A 21,711-nucleotide genomic window follows, 5' to 3' on the forward strand; every position below is an offset into this window, starting at 1 on the left:
TTTCTTGATCAAACACTTTCGACAATTATTCAAAAGTTTGATTTTTTTTCTAACCTCCCCTCTTGAGAAAATGTACTAGATTTCTAATGCTTGAGAAATTTCTTTTTAGTACAGCATATGAGGTAGAAATTCGAACTCATAACATTTTAATCGGAGATAGTTAAGTTATACTCAAGTTAGCAACCAGGCTACTTACTATTACTATAAATGTATAATTTTATAGCCTATGTTTTTAAATTAATCTATTTTAATTTAAGCCAATCAATTTCTTAAACTTTAATCATAGATGATTAATTGATTCATTGCAAAGAAAGGAAAAGAAGAAAGTGAGATAGAGGCAGAAGAAGGAAAAGTATGGATCGGAAAAGCAAATATTTGGCTTTTTAGCTTCTAGAAAAAAGAAAAAAAAAAGATAAAGTTTCCAAACACGTCCTATCAAATGTTCTCTTTTTACCTTTTCTTTTTAAGCGTAATTTTCGACAAGCCAAAAAGTGTCTCTCTATCTCTCTCAGTCTCATTTGTGTGGCAAATAAAAATAAGAAATTACATTGAATGGCAAAATAAATATGTATTTATAAAAAATATTATAATATTTGTTTTTTTTTTTAAGTCATGAACCTACTAAATTTGCCATTTGTCTAATATCTTAGACGTCATGTTATATATATAAACTACGTAGTCTCTTTTGTGCTATTTTTATAATTCTCTCTGTGAAATTAAATAATTTCTAGTGCTTAAATTGAAAATTGGGATTTAAATTGTTAATTTTAATGTGATATGACTGGGTAGATTTTCAAAATAAAAATAAAGTAGATAGCAAAGCCAAAACGTCATAGGCAAGCATATGAAACAATCTCGAAGTCCTTGATAGGGGATGAGGCCTAAGGAGGTTACGTCATATTGGTGTGTTTTATCTACTGTGTAGGATACTCGAATTGGTTACATCAGATTAGCTAGATATGAGGCATGATCGATGTGAGCTACTCTACACCAATTACGTCACATTTACAATCCTTTCAAACTACTTGCAACGATTAGAAATATGATTAAAGTCTTACATTAGCTGGAGAAGATTAGGAAGATTTATGGTATATGTGTTGAGAAATTAGATGCTTCAAAACTATTTCTTCTTCCCCTGTTATATCCACCAAATCACAATTATCACATAACAACAATTAAGAGATTGAAGGAAAAGTAGAAGACAACACAAAGAATTTATACTGGTTCATCCCAATAGTTAATGGACTACGTTCAGTCTTCCGCTCAGATGCGGGTTCCACCATAATTAGAGATTTGATACAAAGCACTCAAATATCTCACCCCCAATATTCACCCTCTATTGGTCTCAACAAAAGCTCTCTAACTTTTAAATATTATAACAGACTATACTTAGGTACAATAATCAAAAACTCACAAGAGTCAAGATCTAATCACCCTGAATACGACGATCTTAATTTCTTGATCTATCCCGATGTTGTTGCCAATAGCCAGAGCCGCTGCCTCAAATCTGCCATAAAACCCTCTGATAATCGATTGAAAAATCAAACCTCACAGCTCAAGAACCCTAAAATTGCGGAACTGCGAATTTATAGACGTCAATATGGCGTCATAGCGCTACGAAAGGAAAAAACGCCTACACGCACCATCAGGACAGCGTTACGGCGTCGTCCCTAGTGTCGCGACACTGCCTCCTTGGCCCTCCTGACCTGCAACGCTCCACTTCACCTATTTTCATCCCTACTTCGTCCCAACGCATTTCGACTCAATCCTAACTCGTATCTAACTTGTTCCTACGTTAATTTGGCTCCACCAATCCCACCAATATAAGTAACAGACAACATCTCTATTGGAATGAGAAATCAAACGTAAAGTCATGAGAATTTATACCTAAAATTGACAATATCATAATAGTGAATATGTGAAAGGTTCGTTGTCGCCAATAACAACGTCCTTTGCTATTTTGAACTTATGCCGTAGTGGAAGCAGCTAGTTGTCACTTTTTCCTAGATAAACTCCAATCATGACACCCTCCTCCAACATCATTAAACTTTGAACATTTGTCTTTCTTAAACCTCGTTGATGTGCACCTAATCCATCCAGTCAATTATCCAAATAAAATCACGCAACAATGATAATAATGGCTTAAAAAAGATACCATATCCAACCATTAAATCTCAAATAAATTACAACCACAACTTCACTTGAATTTTAATTTTGGACGAAAATCATAAATATTTTAATAATTTTGAGGTAGGCATTTTGTGTTACTCCTTATAAATTCTAAATATGTTTCATTCTAATTTTAGTCAATAAATTTTTTAAAAAGAAAAAGAAATTATTTTAGTCCCTTAACCTTCAAAAAGCAATTTGACACATTCATCGAGAGGAAAAAAACAAAAAAAAATTACAAAGTCTTAGAGTTTATTTGACATATATAACTAGACACGATGACTTTTTGGTTTATTTGTTTTAACAATTGAGAATATGTCAATTTGAGCATATGTAGCTCTCGGTGCAACATCTATTACATTTTTAAGGTAAATGTTTCAATTTTTCATTCATGTAATTATTAAAAAAATTATAGAAGGTGCACGATGAAATCTTCATTTCAAAAGAGATTTTTTTTTTTTTAATATCTGAGTGTTTGGACTAGCTTAGGCATATCTCGACTAATCTCGCAGGACAACTGTTTAACCCTATAACATTTGGTGTCGAGAAACACATAGGAATTACTAATTCTTGAAGTAAGTGTCCATCATGGTGTTTGAACTCATTCCCTGTTATCCACTAGGAATTACAATTTTCAAAAGATATATAATTTATATCTTATCTACTAAATTTCGCTAATAAAAAGAAAAAAATGAATATTCATTGCAATAATATAATTTGAATATACTATGGGGGGTGATGTATTAGAGACGTCAAAAAGATGCCAAGCTTATCTTAAAACTATTGGCTTTTTGTCACCTACCCACGCAAAAGAGATTCTCTTCCAAACTTCCATTTATTATTTTATAATGGAAAAAAAAGTATATATTATGTGCTTTTAATTAATCCCAAAAAAAGACCAACTTGAGTAATATATATAATATATATGTGATTCCTTTGAGTAATGATAGATATTGAAATTTACAAGCCAACGTCAAATAATCTATTAAAAAAAATTAAAAAAAATTAAAAAAAAAATTAAAACGAATATGATAGTCAAGTCAAGTGTGTGATGGTAAAATATAATCATATAAATCAATAGAACTTTACGATTGGAAGAATATGTGCCCCAAATAATTCTAGAAGCTAATATTTATAGGATAGGTATTTAACTACTGATAAAATTCTTGATTGGTTTTTTTAATTATCAAATTAAGTGATTACGATAGATATTAGACTTTTATGAAAGAGTATATAAAAACAGACTTTTAGATAGAGTTGTGGATTCAGAGTTTACTATGATGCGATAAAAGTTTATCTCAACAGACAAGTTATGTTGTTGAGAATCAAATCAAGCTGGAAATGTGAGTCGAGTTAAGGTTCTTCAAATTAGATAGCCTAGTTGATTTGAATCCAAGTCAACTTAAAATTATATAAAGTGACTCGAATATGAGTTATGCTAAGTTGCAGTATCAAGTAGACAAAATCATATAATAATTTATTAATATCTAAAAGTTACAAGATTTTATTCAATAAATAATAAATTTGAGTTCTTGTAGTGCTTATGAGTTCACTCAAAGTCAAAAAAGTTAAATTAAAGAAATTGGTGTGTTAGGTAGTAGGTGTGTAGGCTGACTTTGGTTTATATATATATATATATATTATATATATTTTTTCTTTTGCAAAATATTATATATATGTTATTTTGAAGGTTTGAAGAGGTCTTAAGAGACCACCTTGGGCATTTCCAAAGAGACTCAAAGGCACATGGGCTTGTTTCTGATCCTTTGACCATTTTCATTTTGATTTTCCCAATTATATTTTTATTATTATTTTAAACCATTCAAATTCTCCAATATTTTATTTCATTTTCATTTCCTATAAATGGAAATAAAACGAAACAATAGAGGGTGATGTTTTGAAAGTTGAAGGAGGGAAAAAATATAATGCTTCTAGAGACAAAAATAGAATAAATTTGAATTAAGTTTAAGAAGAATGAAAATAGAATTTAAACATTTTTTAGATTTTATTATAAAGTTAAATTTAAAAAATTATGAGAAAATGTTGTTTTCTAAGCTAAAATTTAACTTCAAATATTTAATTTTGTCAATAATCACTTATTTTAGATTAGTAATGAAATTATATTGGCAGAGGATGATCACCTTCATGGGTGCTATGGACTGTACAAAACATTTGATTTTTCTATATTTAGAAATTTTGTGGTAATATTTCTTTATCTTTAGTATTGTTAGAACAATTTTATTAATCGATTTTTTTAGTACCTCCTCAATTCTATTTCTATGTACTCCTTAAAAATTTTCAAAAAATAAAGAATAAATATTACAGATTATCTATCTAAAAATTGAGAAAAAATAATTACTCAATATGAACGGTAATCACAACCCTTCCAAATAGCCAATTCTCATTAAATCTCAAAAGATACTGAAGTAGAGTTCTATCTTGATTCCTAACTAAATATCCATGTCATTTTTAAAAAAAAATCGCTAGTTAGAATAGAGAATTTTTCCCGACCTTTATTTTTCATCCATCGTCTAAGAAGGAGTGAGTCATCGGGTTTGAAAAGGACATAATTTTTATTCGAAGAAAAAGAAAAAGAAAAAAAAAGGAAAAAAAATGAGTTGTGTGGGGGAGAAAGCACACATATCAAGGTCGTGTTAAGGTCAATGTCAAACCGTTGCAAGGGACAGCATAACATAGAGAATCAAATCAAATAATTAAATAATAACAAAATAATTATTATAATAATAATATAGTTTTATTTTATTTTATTTTTCGTGACAGAAATGACAGGGAAATTACGTATTGGTAACATGGGATTTTGAAGACTTTTTTTTTAATTTAATTTAATTTATAGAACGAAGACTGACCAAGTAAACGCTGCCGTTTCTTTTTATCGTTTTCCGTGGGCCCGCAAAACGCACCGCATTGGTTGATGCTTCTTTTTTTATTATTTCAAAATCAAAAATCATTACACAAAAAGATTCTCCTATTAAAATAACTTTCTAATATTGATTTCTATCTTTTTCCCTTTTTAATACAACTGGTAGTAATTTAAATTCACAGATTTAAGTTGTATCGATTAGTCGAACTATATTCATAATTGACTGGTTGGCATATTGATTTATATCCTATTAATTACTATTTCACTAAATTAAAGGCTTCAGTGCATGTCTAGATTAGGTTTATTTAATCTCAAAATTTTGAAATGTCTAGATTATGTTTATTTAATCTCAAAATTTTGAAATTTAATGTCCATATGGTTCCTTTAATTTGTTTTTAATAGATCTTTTCAATTTTTAATTTTGTGTACAGTAAATCCCTACGCTAACTTGGTTAGTTTTTACTATAATGTCATTAAATATTATAAATTTTTTTTTTCAAACTCAACCTGTTAGGTAATAATCCTTAAAAGATTTATTTAAAGGTAATAATCCCGACCTTTAATTTTTTTTTCTTTTTTGTTTAGTAATTTATAAAAATAGTTAAAGTTATTTCTTATAAAAAATATATAGACTAAAAGGAATGTTTTAAAGGTGTATAAATAACAAAATATATTTCGATGCAGAAAGGAGTCGGGTCAGTTTTTTTTTCTTTTTTTTTTAACGCTAAAGTAAATAAAAATATTATTACTATTATCAGTATTTAATTTCAGCTTATTATGATCAGACGGAGGTTGGACCGCTCGTAGCAATAAAATTTAAACCATTTATTAATAATCTTTTTGCTTGGATAAAAAAATAATAATAGTAATAATAATAATTTTGCTTGGTAGATTAACTAGAATTAACTTTAAAATAAGTTTTTGTAATTAATATAAAAGTCATTAAATTTTTGTTATATAAAACTCTCTTTCGAGTATCAGCTACAAATACAATTAATTAATCTATTTAAAATTTTATCAACCAAGAGAATATGCGGCTCCCTTTCTAAACAATGTTCACAGATCAATTCCAACTCAAGTTTAACTCTGTTTATGCAAAGAAATGCACAAGGTCAAACCTTAGTCAAGGTCGAGTTCGGTCTAAGCTCCGACTCCAAGCACGATGGGAAGACCTGCACAAGATGACAAAATCTTCAACGCTCAAATCAAGTCAGTAAGCAGCTCGGACTTAATATAAAGTTCAAGGAGAAATTCAATACCTGAGGTTGAAATGAGGCCCTCTATTTATAGATGTATGCTCCAACACGCCTCGCGACAGGCGGTTACCTTAGTCGAAGTTGAGATCAAACATGTCGGGTCGCGCAAGTCGAACCTGGATAGTTTATTCAAGATGTTGCCAATTTAATAAAAGAAATAACAACTAAGTTTTTCATCTCGGAAGGGTCGAGATGGAGCTGCCTCGGAATTTTAAAGGAAGATATATTTTTTGGCGAATCGTCGTCTTCCACGTGGCACTCCAATTCCCTTCCCCAAATAAACTCTCAAATTAATATGAACTTTAACTCAGTGATAATTGGTATCTATTTCTAGTCAAGAGATTATGAGTTCCAATCTCTTTATTCTCACTTCTCACCGGTAAAAGAAGAAGATAAAAAAATTCACCCAAAAATATATCAAGCTTACACCACATTAACGGTTTTAGTCGGGCTCCGTTTTTTATAATAGTGACGGAATCTTTCACCACAATTACCTTCACAATGTGAGTTATGTGTTTTAATTTATTAAAAAAAATATTATAATAATTACATGCCAAATGAAGAGATTAAAGAACTAAAAATGTCAAATATCCCCAAGTGAAACCTTCTAGAGAAAACACACAAAAATGATTAAAAAATTAATTTATAATCTATAACAAAAACAATACATTAATTTTAATTCGATTGAAGCATGTTTACTTCTAAATAACAATGAATTGGAATGAAAAGCAATCGAAATAGAAATCAGATACAATAATAATTATTAGTATATTCCTCTCTTTTTTCTAACTAATTACAAAATCAAGTTAGGAATCGGATGAGACCCATAAAATAAGTAACGATAATGAGGATTTATGAGATCGTAGGAGAGGAATGGATTACCAAAATGAGATTGAGTTGTATCACATCATTTGATTTCATTTTTACAATTTTGTAAACCCAGTGGGATACGATGAAAACATTGATCTTATTTGTTCGTTTACCTAAAAGGTTTGTTAAAATAGAGCGAGTAGTAAAAAATACGATACTCGCGGAGCGTACGGCATTATTTGAAAAAGTAAAACAAAAAAATCGTCAAAAGTTGCGGGCTGTGCTGTACTTGATTGTACAGTCTTGGCATTTTCTCCCTTTGACGGATCGGGACTCCACGTCATTACCATGACTTTCAAAGAACTTTCTCACAGCCCACTCATCTCACTCCACGTGTAGCAATCTTCCGCCGTCCGATTTGGTCCAAAACTTTTTCGCAGGGAGGCGTTATCCTCTGTGCTCCTCCTTAGCGTCCGCCGCGTGGACCTCGGTCGTCATTGATTACGTAAGAGAGAGAAAGAGAGAGCAACGGGATTTTTTCGCTACAAGTCACGTGGGGCCCACTGGATGGGATGACGTGTTGCATAGCGGTTTGACTGTCGTTTTCGAGCTGTCACCTTATCGCTAAGGGGGCGGAGCGGAGTTTAGATTCTTGTTGACGTCAGGCTTTGCGTTGGGATTACGTCATCGTTATTTTATTTTTTTACTCTTTCGATTTTATTAAGAAAAGGAAATTCTTCTTTTTCGTCAGTAAAAGGTTTCTTTTCTGAAAAAGAAAAAAAAAATCAATTTCTTGCGAATGTATATATATAAACAAAATCTTTTGAGTTAACATTTTTACTAAATATTTGATCATAATGGTTCAACTATCTATTCATTTATATTCCTTAATTCAAATAAACTATTTAACGCTCCTTTCTTATTTTTTTGTTATCGTTTTTGTTTATCATTAATTTTAATGAATAAAATGTAACTACATTTGATAATTATTTTTACATTTTTTTCTTTTTCTTTACTTATTAAAAAAGTAAATTTTTATATAAAAAGAAAATTTTTAATTTATCTTATATTTATTTTTTTAATATTTATTATGCATTTTATAAGTCAAAATAATAAATAATACTTTTATTTGTGTTTTGAAAAAAAAAATTGAAAAAGAAAATAATAAATAAAAAATTTAATTTTGTTGTTGGGGGAGTGTAGGGATGAAATTAAGTCATACAAAACACAAATTAGATGGATAGAGCTCTCAAGAACTACACCCTCCAAATAAGACCAAGTGGCGACCGACTAGCCCGTGGGCCGACCCACCCACGAGCTAGGCTAGTTGGCCTTGGGCCATGACTCACTGTAAACCGACCAGCTAAAGGATGCCCCCCAAATTTAAAGATTCTCTCGGCCATCGATGAGCAAAGCTGTCAAAATTTGAAACCCCGAGATCTAAGGGAGTTCAAGAAGGAAAATATATTTCGATCCTAAAAATCTCACATCTTGGTACTTGACACAAACCCGATTTCACTTAAGCGTCAGAGTATGTGTGGCAAGCACCACAACGGTGTGTAATATTTTTGTGTTACAAGTTTCGTCGAATCTCTTTTATTCTAGAAGGTTGATGTGAATTTAGTAATTTTATAAGCCAAATTATCGCATCAAAGGTAAAAGTTAACGAAAAACCAAAATAATTATCATCTTATATTTTAAAAAAATTTGAAACAAATAAACGAAACCTTACCCTTCTTACTTTTGTCTGTCTTTTTTTTTTTTTTTGAAGTGTAATAATTAAATCCCAAAAATAGAAACAGAGTATATGAAGACCAAAATGTTAGTAGATTCGTAGGATTTGTGTTCAATGTGTGCAATGCATGGGCTGCAAAATAAAGACTTCAATTCAACTCTTAATCATTTAGTCTCAAAAGAGAGGTAATTTTATATTTATGATTCTACACCGATAGATATTTTGAAAATACAACAAATAAAAATTGAAAGTATAAGAATCAAAATAAACCAAAATTAAAATATATGACCAGAATAATATTGAAAAAAAAAAGTTCAAAAAGAAAAAGAAAAAGATACATAAGCATCCTTACAACTATAGGTGTTTTGGACGGTAGCATACAATTTTTCTATAGTTGACTTTGACAACGAGATGTGATGGGAAGATTTTGATTAGTCTAAATGTGTCATAACTCATAAGTGACAGAAATGTGTTTGTTGAGAAGGTTTACCCTAATGTCTATATGATTTTGAATGCATCTTTTGACTACTAAAATCAATAATTGTTTCAAAAACAAAGAAGACTTAATATGCACATTCTAAAATGTAGCACAAACTTCAAACTATAGAGTTCGGATAATTTTAATCACCATTTATCATCCCTAAAACTATATTCATATATTTTCCCGACGAGTTCTATTTTTGTAATTGATATCTTAAACATTGTACGAACGTTTACAGATCCATAATAAATATAGTGAACCTTATTACCAAGTTACCAAACTAAATTCTCTAATTGTAAAGTTTAGGGTACTAGCCTTAATGTTAAAACTGTCTTTAAATTATGGATTTATCTCTCTCTATCAAAAGAAAAGTACAGCTAGTTCTTGTAAAAACATTTTAGAACATAAACTTCAAAGTTTTTTCTTTCTTCGACTTTCTTGTAGAGTTGTTAGGACATTTGTACTTTTGTTTCCGTGTTTTTTTTCCAAAGATAAATTTGTAAAGTTGATTTCATTTGAACAAACTAGATGTAGATTGTTTGTTACTTCAACCTAACCATGCTCTCTATATATATAGACACACACGCGCTCACGCATGGGATAACTGGTGCACATGAGGTGTGTGCGAAGGGGGCTGGTGGCTCTAGGCGCATGTAGGAGGGCGTGGTAGGCATAGATTTCGATAGATGACCTCCAACAATTTAAGTTTTGCGTGGCAAATGTTGAACGAAAGGGGAACTGGTGGCCATGGATGCACTCGCAGGGGAGTAGGGCACTTGCACGCACTCAGTCAAGGAGGCTGGTGGCTGTGAGCGTGCGCGCAGGGGGCATCCACCTCAAGCCCTTCTTTCAAACGGGGAAGCGATCACAAGAGACCTCATCTCCCTCAAAGCAAGAAAGTCACGACGGTGCAAGCTAGTCGTTTCTCATCATTGAAAGGCAACCATCGAAACAACCATGTGCCATCATCGCCAAAGCAACCCACCTCAACTATACAGCTCGCAAGCGACACCCCCATCTAGAAGTCGTATATATATATTAAAAAGTATCTAATTTGATTTTTGTTTATAAAATTTTAGAAATAATATCTTAAGAGGCTATTTTTAATTCTTAATTTCATAAATGTCTTTAGTTTTCTAAATTTACACTTTTAGATTTTTTCATATAGGATTTTATTCTAATACCGTTTCTATCTGCTTTTTATTTTATTATAATTTTAAAATTTAAAAGATTTGAGTCCTTAATTTATTATTATATTCATTTAATTATTGTGGGTCCCGTTCAATTATTTAACCTAAATTCCTCAAAACTCTCCTTCAAAAATGATTTTATTCTCTCACCAATTAAAAACTTCCAAATTTGTGAAATTTGAATTAATCAAATCGTTTGCTGCGTCTGCTTCCTTCTCCAACCTTGATTGTTTTCCCGGCGTCTTCCCTTTTTTCGTGCATACCTTCATCAACGTCGACAGCATTGAAGTGCATATCGTCTGTGTACTTCTTCAACGTCGCAGAATAGACTTTCCGTCGACCTCATTCCACGTTTCCGACACCGTGCAGCGTGCTTCTGTCAACGAAGTATTTGTTCCTTCAATTTTCGTCGTCGAATAAACTTTCCGTCGACGTCTTTGACGTTTCCGACGCCATTCAGCGCATTCCTCGTCTCCTGTCCCCTTCTGTTTTTACCATTGATACTTATTAGTCTTCCGTTAAGATTGGTATATATGGGGATATATTTTATGTATGTGTACAGAAAATGGAAGTTCTAAACGTCTCACAGTCTTAGTATTCCTGATTATATTCGTATATATGGGTATATATTGTATATGTGAATATATCTTATATGTGTATACAAATATCTTATAGTTCTGTAGAAAGGGTTCTCCATACCATTTGTAATTATTAATCTTCCGATCGGTATATATGGGGATATATTTTGTTTATATGTCTAGAAAATTGAAGTTCTAAATGTCTCATATTCTTAGTATTCCTGATTATATTCGTATATATAGGTATATATTGTATATGTATATATATCTTATATGTGATATCTTATAGTTGTATATAAGATATAAACGCATATATCCTATACTAATATAGAAATGGTCATTCAAAATTGAAGTTTTAAACGTCTCGAAAAAAAGTTCTTGATGATTTTTGGATGGAATTTGGAGATATTTTGGGAGGTTATGATTTCAATTTTGGGGAATTTAGGATTTTGTTTTTAATGTTTTGGTGTTTTAATTTGTTTTGGAAAGTATCATTAATCTAAAATTATGAGATCTAAATTATAACCTTCCAATTAATCAATTTTGCATATTAAAATGAATTTAAAATTAATTTGTAAATACAAGAGGCTATTTAAGTAGGCTATTTAAGTAATTTATAGAGTTGATACATGACAAATGTATTTAGGTAATTAGTCTTTTTATGTAATTAGGATCTTTAAATAGATGTACTAATCCCAAATAACTAATTTAATTCATATTTACAAAAAATTTAATACAAAATTATTATAGCTACATTTCAATTTGAAAGAACTTAATGAGTCTAAAGTGTTAGCTAAAATTCTGATCGAAAAAAATGAGATAAAAGATCACTTTTTAAAAGTATGAGGATCAAAATAATCGTTTTGAAATAATATGAACCAGCATATACAAGTTCAATAAGTTTGCACTTGCAATAGCCTTTACAAGCCCATGAGCTATAAAGCTGGGCAACCAAGCCCAACATTGATGCCAACAAGCACTCTTATATTTGTTAGGCAAAAAAAAAGGGTTTTGGCATCTTTTTCCTGCTTTCACCTTCAATTTGAAGGGATGAATTCACTAACAATTCTCACATCCATGTCTTTAAACTACACAATGAAGAAAGAAATAGATAAAACTTCAATTAGATGAAACACGATATATAATATCTATGTATGTATGTACACATGCAGCTCAAATATAATATTAAAAACCGACACGAAAAATGTGATAGAGAAAATAAAAGATCAACATTAAAAAGGTCACTCTTTCAGCAAAAAAGTCTACAAAATCATAACTAACTTTCAACCTTAATCTCATACACAAAAACTGCATTCTCTCTTTCCTGTTCCAAAAAAAAAAAAAACATAGCATTTCTCAAGTTACTGAGATTAAGGAACTAATATTTCTTCAAAATGTTATTTCAGCTATTTCTAAATAACATATAATGCAAGAGATGATCAATTATTAATATAAAATGACCAAAAATGCTTATTGAACTAAACCCATAAACCCTTTGCATGGGCTCGCCATGCACTTGTATGGTCTAGTCGGAAGATCAAGTTGGTGACCTAATGATAGAGGAGCCATCAACCCAAGCCCCCGCGAACAGCAGTTGTCGCTAAACGGTCCTACGAGATGTCTACGGTACCTGGGTTTTTAATCAGATACAATTTGATAAAAGTAGTAGAGTCATACCCAACACCATAAAGAAACAAGCTTTTACCTATCTTGTAATGATCTCCCTGTGAGCTTTAAAGGAGAGGATGACATTCCATGCCAAGGCAAGGACATTAGCTGCAAGGACCTGATATTTGTTTCCAAATACGACATTTTTAAAAACCGTTTAATTCAATAATATATTATAGCAAATCTCTACGGAAATAGTTACATTATAATGATATTCACGCAAAAAATAACGGAGTATCCAAACCAACTTGTGAGCATCTCAACTAATCTCACAGAATAACCACCTAAACGTCTAAGATATTAAATAATCGCTTTCCAATTAAGAGGAGTTACTCTGTCATTGGGTATAGGATCATATTGAACTACGTGGTCCACTTCTTTTCCTTTTTCTTTTCCTACATATCTTTTACAATTTTTTTAACAAGGGTTGTAAAATGAAACACTGAATGATAATATGAAGGGATGGCCAAATCCACCAAAGAGAAAAATCCAGTGAACATGGACATTAAAATACTTCCATCAATCAAACCAGTGTCGTGAAACTCATCAAATATTTAACATCTCTAAGTAGCCACCATGTTTTGAATCCAAGACCAAGATGACATTACAGTTCACATTGTGCTATTTTTCCCATTGGTTGGCTCGTGGCATTTAAATTAGCAAGATAATTTCTAGTAGACTGGCAGTCTACTATTGTGATTCATTTAGAGAAAATAGCATCATCACATTTCTAGTGCTCTAAGTAAGACAGACTATTTCGATATGTTTTGTCTGTATGCTATTTGGCTCACACTCTTGTTGTAACAAATGAGAATTTCTGTCGTCACAAATGAGATAGTAGGCACTGAATGATACATAAGCAAGGAATTTTTGGTCCTTTACTGATCCGATCTTTTTATTCCTTATTTATGAGAACATAAATCACTACTTGAAATATAAACTCAATCAAACAGAATAAAAACTGGAGAGAACTTAAACAAGACATACCTGGAACTGCTGCGGAACAAATCTAAAGTTGAAAAACTGGAAAGGTATCCATAGTTTCCAGTTAGCCACAACAGAAGAAAACCACTCCTATGAAGCAAAAAAGGTTCAAAAAAGGAATATTAGATAATTATACTATGAAGTTTGAGGCTGAAAAGCATATCAAATAACAGATTGCTTCTGTTGTTGGAGCGGAATATGTTCAAATGGCACCTGTTGAAGCTTAGGAATAACATGTGATGGCCGCCCTTCGAGTGTTACTAATCCGGTTAGGAAGGCTCCAAGGAATACCGGAGTAAAAATGAACTGCAATTGTTTGTTTACATTACATTCAGAAACAGGATACTTCAGGAAAAGTACTTATTAAGAATATCTAATAGCTCTTTCAATAATACCTGATCAAGAAGGAGGCGCAAGAATGCACCTGAAGCTCCTGGCATGGTCACCAATTTACTTAGATACAAGTACCTACATGTATTCATCTATTAAAAAAGTATCTAACAAAGTTGCTTATTAAGAAAAAAGAGTATCTAACAATATTCGAGAAGATGGAAATAGTTTTAAAAAGGACTACAAATATCAATTCAAAAACACTGAGGCCCAGTTTGATAATGATTTTGGTTATAGTATTCTTCATTTACAAATTGTGTACTGGTTTCCTCTCAATTTTTTTGGTTTCCCACAATTTTTTAGAGACACATTTAAATTCTCAACTAAATTTTCAAAAGAAAAAAACCTAAGTTTTTAAAATCAATTTTGTAGTTTTCAAAAATTGACTTAAATTTTAAAAACGTTTTAAAAAAGTCGAAAACAAAATAGAGCATATAGGTGGAATTAACGTATAAGCTAATTTTTCAAAAACAAAATGGTTATCAAACAAGATCTAAGAATTTTATTTCATTTCCCATTAACATAAACAAATGTGTAAATAGCCTATAATCATGGGTTTCGACCTTAAGATCGAACCAACTACGCGACATTGGCAAAATATTGACATGCTCCAGGATTTTAAGAGGTAACTTCTAATGAGGTAAAATAGCTGTGGACTCATGGTGCAGGGAAGGATTTTGAAGGAATACCAGTAATGCAATGCAGGACCAACTAACGCAAGCCCCAACAGAGAAAATCTGAACGTTCTTTTCAGATCTGCCGATGGTGACTTTTCAAACACAAGCTATTTGAAGATGATAAACGTTTAGTATGATAGTTCTTACAAAAGAAGCATATTATTAAGCTGGTGATGCGAGGATGCAACATTCTGAAAGTAAACAGATACTAAGTAAGATCAAAGATAAAGAAAAATATGTGTTATATCTCCAAGATGCTCAATGCCCCCAATTCTTCATGATAATACAGGTACATAAAATTGAAATTGTTCTAGCATTCTACTGCCAATGTAGAGTAATGTGGGTTTGCAAAAATAACCTAATAAGTATACTATATGATATGTCCACAGACATCTTATTGCAAGGCCGTAAGGCTCACAAGGATAAAGCTTATATGGATCTCAAAAACTCATGATTATCACCACTTTCTAGGATCTTGAAACAGAATCTTCAACAAAGTCATCATTGAAAGTCACATTGAAAGCTCACAGATTCCTAGAGAAACATAAACCAATGGTCCTATATGATGGACATAAATGAAGTTGTTGGTACATATATTAGGAGGCAAACCTGGCAAATTAAGTCTCCCAAACCATTTAGTATTCCAGATGTTACAGATTTCACCAAAACAGGGTACTTTGCAAGAAGAGCCAAATACCTGAAATAAAACTAAGTAAGTTGGTTTCGACAAATAACAAAAAATTTGGAGTGGGAAACTTGTTTCTGATTAAATCTTGTAAATAGAAGCCAAGAGATCTGAAACCAATTCCCAACTTAATACCATTTACCGACAACAAATTCACATTCGGCTGAAAATCAAACAAAATACCAATAGGAACTAAGGCCCCGTTTACTTTAAGGGAATGAAAATCAAGGAATGGGAATCAAAATTATCATTCCCTTTGATGGTGTTTATTAAATGGTAGGAATGAGATCAATTGGTGGGACTCACCTCAAACTTTGGAATTCTCCCCTAAAAAGGTATAATCTCATTCATCTCCTACGACCTCATCAATCTCATTCTCATTTCTTATGTTATGGACCATACTTTTTTAATAATTACTTTACAACTTTTACCCTTTCTCCCTCATTTATTAATGAGATCCATGACTTTTTAATCAATTGTTTTACACTTTTATTATTTCTTTGTTTATTTATACTAGTAATAATTTTTCTTCTAATAAAAATTTATACAACTTTTATTAGTTGCTGTGATTTTATTATAAAATATTATTTAATTTACTTGTTATTGTTAATTAATATCAATAAAATTGTTAGAACATAATTTATTATTATTAAATATTAGAACAATAAAATTTAATAATATTTTATATTAATGATGGTTGTTCTGATAAAAAAATTACTTTAGTTAGATGTAATTTTTATTTTAATTATTTATTTTTTGTTAATATTAAATAAATTGTTATATTACAAAATATTTACTATCATAGTAATAAATATATTAAAATTTAAATTAACAAAAAAATATTAGCCCAATATATTTGTTTTAGCTATAAATAAGAAAGGAGTATACTAGTAATTGTTATATATCTAATTCCTATTCCAATTCCGTACCGTTTTAGTAAACAACATCGAAGGATTTATGATTCTAATTCCTTTCTCATTGCTATTCCTTGTAGTAAATGCAGCCTAAACATAACACTCCTCAAAATTTGAAACAGTGAACAAGATGACAAAGAAAGTACAGCCAAATAAACTGTTATTGCTCCAACAATACACATTTTTGTCACATAAGATGGACTACATATAAACAAGCACAAGTACTGCACATTAAAAATGACAATTGACACAGACGAACTCAGTATGATGGAATTTATGTTTTCCTTCAGCCATACTTGATAGCTCACATGTCTAAAAGCAGGAAATAAATTTTAGATTGATGCGAAGATTGGTACAACTCCGTCTCAAAGGTGGTAGGAGAGGATAAATTTTTTCCATCGTTAATTGCATTAGAGGCTTCTCTTGTCAACTTAGTTAGCTACGAGCAAAGGCTAGACTTGAGTAAGATCTATAGGTATGTTATATTAATTTGTTTCGTCAATGGAAGATATAGGACCTCCACGGATTCCAATCACTGTACCCCCAAGGAAAAGTTGGGTATGTTGAGGCAGAACAATATGCACGACTGGACTACAGTTCAAACTTGACGGAGAGTTCTATTTCCCAGTACATAAAACTTACCAAATTTTCCTCAACCCTATAATAGTGGTCTCCAGATAATAAAACTTCCACTATGACTTCTAATCCCATTATAAGAATGCACAGTTTCCTCCCCTATGAAAGTAATAGTACCCCAGTTAATTTTTCTGGATAAAAAAAAATTCCCATTCAGTGGAAGAAATAACCAAGAGAGCTTAAAAAGCGATACATTAGTATCTACTGCCAGAAAGAAGCTGCGATTACAAAAAGTAGAGAGTACACCAATAGGAGCTCATAAGATGAACCAATCCCACAACTCTACCCAATCTTATGCCTATTACCAAAACTCCAAGAGTTTCTCTCTGACCATATTTTTGAAAGAGTCGTAAATACTACCGAGGACCACAAGGTTGCTGCTTTGGAGTTGAGATTAACATCACCATAATAATAGGTCGAGAGGCATGTGAAATTGAACTTAAATCGTTGAAATTTTTAGACAAAATGATATTATGAGCTAAGCTAGATGACCATTAAAGAGAAGATGTAAGGAGTGTTTTTTTTTTTTTTTGAGTGAAGACCAAACTTTCATTGAAATAATGAAAAAAAAAAAGGAAGTTAAGGAGTTATTATTAGCCTGGTAGAGGAGATAAGGCATAGGGTTGACACTGAGATGGAGTAGGCAATCTCTCCGAACGTGATCCAAGTTCAAGCTTGTCCTTTTGGCTTGATTTCAGTTATCATATCAGTAGTAGCATGTGAGGTAAACCAAAGACAATTTGATCTAATAGCCTCCTTGATGCTGAATATATCCAACAGGGTGTTGTGAGGCAACTTCATAATGGATTGAAGGCAGAGATACAGGTATGTACGTTGAAGCTAGAAGGCCTAATTGCAATAATGGAGGTCCCACTTGGTAGAGGATCCAAATCAACTGTTAAGGCAAGGGTGCAAGGGAGGCATGGTAATCAAACTATTTGCTATACTCTTGGACCCATTTCCATACAATATTTGACCAGCTAGTTATGGGGAGAAACAACATGACAAGGGTTCAGCCAAGGGTATACTTCAGGAGTGACACCTCATTTCAAGTGTTTGACAGATGTTGCATTGCAAAAGAGAAGGAAGAAAGGCCTTTATTTTCATGTGAGGAAAGATACACTGTCAGACAAATGCAAAAGCAAGGACTATTGTTCATTGCCCTATGGCTTTTGGTGCTGGACAAATGTGCTTAATGTCTTTGAAGATGGTGCTTCCCAAGTCCTATTATTGTTCTACCACTCAGCTGCTTTTAGGCCCCAAGTTTAAAGGTCATTTCCAAGTCTTATGGATTAAGACTGTAATATCCACCTTGTGGCGCTTTAGATGAAAAGAAATCAAAGAATCTTTGCAGGGTCGGAGCCCAAATCAACTGCTTTATGAAATTTCATTCATCTCCGCGCTTCCTCGTTGCATTCTCTTTTCAAAAAGTTTTAGTAATTATAATTTGTTGCATATCTTTACCAATTGGGAGGTTTTTTTGTAACTCTTTGGCTTTGTAGGGATATCTCATTCCACTTCATTTGTACATACCTCTTTACGTGCCTATTTGATCAACATATTCTCAGTTTCTTATTAAAAAAGGACTAAAAGTACTTCTAATTTAGAAGGATTCCAAAGATAAAGAGGGGAGGCGACCAAAAGAGGAGGACAAATTGAATGTAGAAGAGTAGTTGTGGAAGGTGGTAGAACTATCATTGAACTTGATCACAAAGATCACCTCGCTTCATACTATGAAGCTGAGGACTAAGGAGACACTCAGACGGGAAGCTATGTGATGCTTGAGATGCAATGGCTAGGTAAGTTGAGATATATGCAGGTTCATCGAAAGATATCAACAATGATGCTCATAGTTGAGAGTTGCAAAGAGACTCATCTCCATCACTCATCTCCATCACTCTTTCTAATAAGCATATATGGCTTTGAGATCCTCCTTGAAGTTAGACCTAATGGAGGTAGCTTTAAAAGAGCAAAGAATGTGGGCCCATAAATGTAAGTTGCAGTGGTTGAAAGAAGGGGTGAGAAGAGAACGCTCATTTCTTCCATAAATGGGCCTCTGCAAGAAAAAGTAGAGCTTCAATTTTAATGCTATAAGACAGGGATGGGAACCTTCTCTCTTCAGAGAGCTAGATAGGAAATAGGTACTGGACTTTTTCAGCGATTTATATTCCAAGTCTGAGGATCGAATGTTTACTTTTGAGGGCCTGAATTGGTCCCTCTTGCAGCAAGGGTGGAAAGACGGGGTGGAGTCTCCTTTCCGTGAGGAAGAAATACAAAAGTAGTGATGAGCTAGGGAATTTGAAATCATTAGGCCCAAACGGGATGTCAAATGAGTTCTATAAATAAAAAAAATAAAAAATAAAAAACTTGGAACATCCTGAAATCAGATCTAGTAAGGGTGTTCCAAGACTTTCTAAAAATGAACTCATTAATTTGCGCACCAATAAGACTTATGTCTGCCTTATCCCGAAGAAGTTAGACGCAAATTGAATGCATGAATTTAGGCCCATCAGTTTGGTGTTTGGTCCCTTCCCTTTATAAAATAGTTGCTAAAGTTTTGGCGAGTGGATTGAATAAAGTCCTCCCTTTTCATTATTGATGAAGCTTTAAAATGCTTTGTGGAAGGAAAACCAATCTTGGATGTGATTTTAGAGGCAGCCAAAGTCGTCGGTGATTGGAACTCTTTAAAGAAGAAAGGCTTCTTGCTAAGCTCTCTATCACCACTAGGACAATTCCAATTATAAAGTCCTTATGGAGCTCTCATGGGATCATTTGGGCGGCTTCAGACGTTGTTGGATCAGTCGAGGGCATTCTTATCCTCTAAAACCATGCCTCTTTCACAACTAAAGAAGTTATGGATGGTGCAGATGCCCTACCCCTCAATCTCTTACATGCTAATAGTTTCTCCTGGGATATCAGGTATTTATGGCCCGTCTAAAGCTTAACACGGAGCACATTAAAACCCACCCAAGTACTAGTGGACAGAGAGTTGAGCAAATTGCAAAAATATAAGGAACTTATTGGCTGTGGAATCAGTGAAGGAAAACTAGAATGGTTGACATTTAGGATCTCGATGGACGGGTGTTCTGCACCCTCTATGAATCGCGTGCCTTAGAGCTCCAGCAAGAAGTTGCAATAATTAGTCTAGAACATAAGACGCTTGCTTAGTTTCAATGGACAAACAAGAGGGCAGCTAGATTAGCATAGGATGAAGCTAAAATCACTCATGATTTTGTCCATCTTTATCATAAGAAAAAAATTATTGCCCTTCAACAAGGAGGAAGCATGTGTGACTACAAGCACCAATTCAAAATGTTAGTCGAGCCATCAATGGCTTAATCTGAGCTAAGTGTTAGAAACTTAGAAAGCACCTTCGCCAAATAATTTAAAGGCTTGAATACATGCAGAGATGAAAATGTGGCAACCAACTAATAAAAGAGAAATGGAGTACTAATCTGTAATGAGAAACATTACCATGACAAGAAGGACCAATCTTTCCCGCCTTTGCCGCCATCCCCTTCTCCCCCTCCATAATTTTCACCTCCATATCCACCATCACCGCCTCCAGAGCCAGAGCCAGAACCAGAGCCATCACCAGAGCTCGCTGAAATTCGTAAATTCGTAAATCTCAGCGACCCACATTGCATTTGAAGTCGACCCAAATCCTCAAACTCCAATCGATGATTATGGCGGAATGAACAGGCAAGAGGCCCCTTCATTTGAACTGGGGTTTCAAGACTTGGAGCTTGCAGGCCGAAATGCAAAGTGGGTCCTCGATTAGAGCTCGAGCGAGTACAAAGGGGAGGAGGTTTCAGAGAAAGAGTGACGCCACAGAGAACCATCTTTTAGACGGCTTTGGAAGTTGCGGAGCAGAGGTCAGCACAAGGTTTCGCTGTGGGAAGAAGATGCAGTAGGGAAAAATGGGACTGTGTTGGTTCTTCTTGCAGCCGAGATATAGAATCGTAGTGGACCCTGAGTGGGGTTACGATTGAGAACCTGCCGCATTGTTCACGCGGCCCACTGATGTGATGCCTGATGACAAGTGCTCTTCGGTTTTCCACTTACTCCAATTTCTTAATCAGCTGAACTATCTTCCTATTAACACTCTGAGGTTTTTCTTCCTTTTTTTTTGGTTAAATCAATCATTTATTCCTGAATTATAATTTTAAGTCTGGCTCAAATGACATCGGTTTTATTTACTTTTTTTTTAGAAACAATTTCATTGATGTATGAAATTACAAAAGGTCCTTAAGAAGAGTTACATGTATGACTTCCAATTAACTAATAGGGAAGTGTAACTATCATGATGAAAAAAAGGAGTGTTCTTATACCAAGTGACAACTTTGTAAACAATAGCATCAAAAAACCTCTCATAAGGTTGTGGTTTATCGTTGAAGGTTCTTTGGTTCCGTTCTCCCCAGATAGTGCATAGGCTCGAACAAAATTCATCCATAGGATAGTCTTTTTAGTTTTGAAAGGGTGCCCAGCGAGAGTGTATTCTATGAGAAGAGGGGGGTCAATTGGCAGGGTCGTGGACCATCCAAAGGTGCTGATGATGGATCTCCAAAAATATGCTGCAAAGGTGCAAGTGACAAAGAGGTGCTGTTGTGATTCCAAGTTAGCTTTGCAGATGGAGCACCATTGTGGGGAGATAATC

The 21,711-nt window shown here is 33.1% G+C and overlaps 1 protein-coding gene across 3 annotated transcripts; it reads right to left on the reverse strand.

The window, feature by feature from the left end:
• Window positions 1–11,915: 11,915 nt before the first annotated feature.
• LOC111019867 (Peroxisomal membrane 22 kDa (Mpv17/PMP22) family protein) lies at window positions 11,916–21,101 on the reverse strand. 3 transcript variants are annotated; one of them, XM_088123615.1, is made up of 8 exons: window positions 20,529–21,101; window positions 15,429–15,516; window positions 14,832–14,926; window positions 14,148–14,220; window positions 13,966–14,058; window positions 13,756–13,842; window positions 12,806–12,886; window positions 11,916–12,188 (listed from the first exon to the last, which is right to left on the reverse strand). In XM_088123615.1, the coding sequence occupies exons 1-7, from the start codon at window positions 20,894–20,896 to the stop codon at window positions 12,806–12,808; spliced, it is 885 nt and encodes a 294-aa protein (XP_087979741.1). In that variant the 5' UTR covers window positions 20,897–21,101; the 3' UTR covers window positions 11,916–12,188. The 3 variants fall into 3 exon arrangements, with proteins under 3 accessions (XP_087979741.1, XP_022152061.1, XP_022152060.1); XM_022296369.2 differs by lacking the exon at window positions 11,916–12,188 and adding an exon at window positions 12,308–12,721; XM_022296368.2 differs by lacking the exon at window positions 11,916–12,188 and adding an exon at window positions 12,308–12,730 and having other exon boundaries at window positions 20,529–21,098.
• Window positions 21,102–21,711: the final 610 nt, after the last annotated feature.

The sequence above is a fragment of the Momordica charantia genome, assembly GCF_013281855.1.
Source record: "Momordica charantia cultivar OHB3-1 chromosome 5 unlocalized genomic scaffold, Mcharantia_2.0 BLBB01000005.1, whole genome shotgun sequence".
In the NCBI taxonomy this organism is placed as follows: Eukaryota; Viridiplantae; Streptophyta; class Magnoliopsida; order Cucurbitales; family Cucurbitaceae; genus Momordica; species Momordica charantia.

Coding starts and splice junctions, on each gene's coding strand:
- LOC111019867 (XM_088123615.1), bottom strand. CDS start 20,896: ATGGTTCTCTGTGGCGTCACTCTTTCTCTGAAACCTCCTCCCCTTTGT. Junction 13,843..13,965: donor TTATTCCTAAGCTTCAACAG/GTGCCATTTGAA, acceptor TTTGCTTCATAG/GAGTGGTTTTCTTCTGTTGT. Junction 12,887..13,755: donor TTGTTCCGCAGCAGTTCCAG/GTATGTCTTGTT, acceptor AACAAATATCAG/GTCCTTGCAGCTAATGTCCT.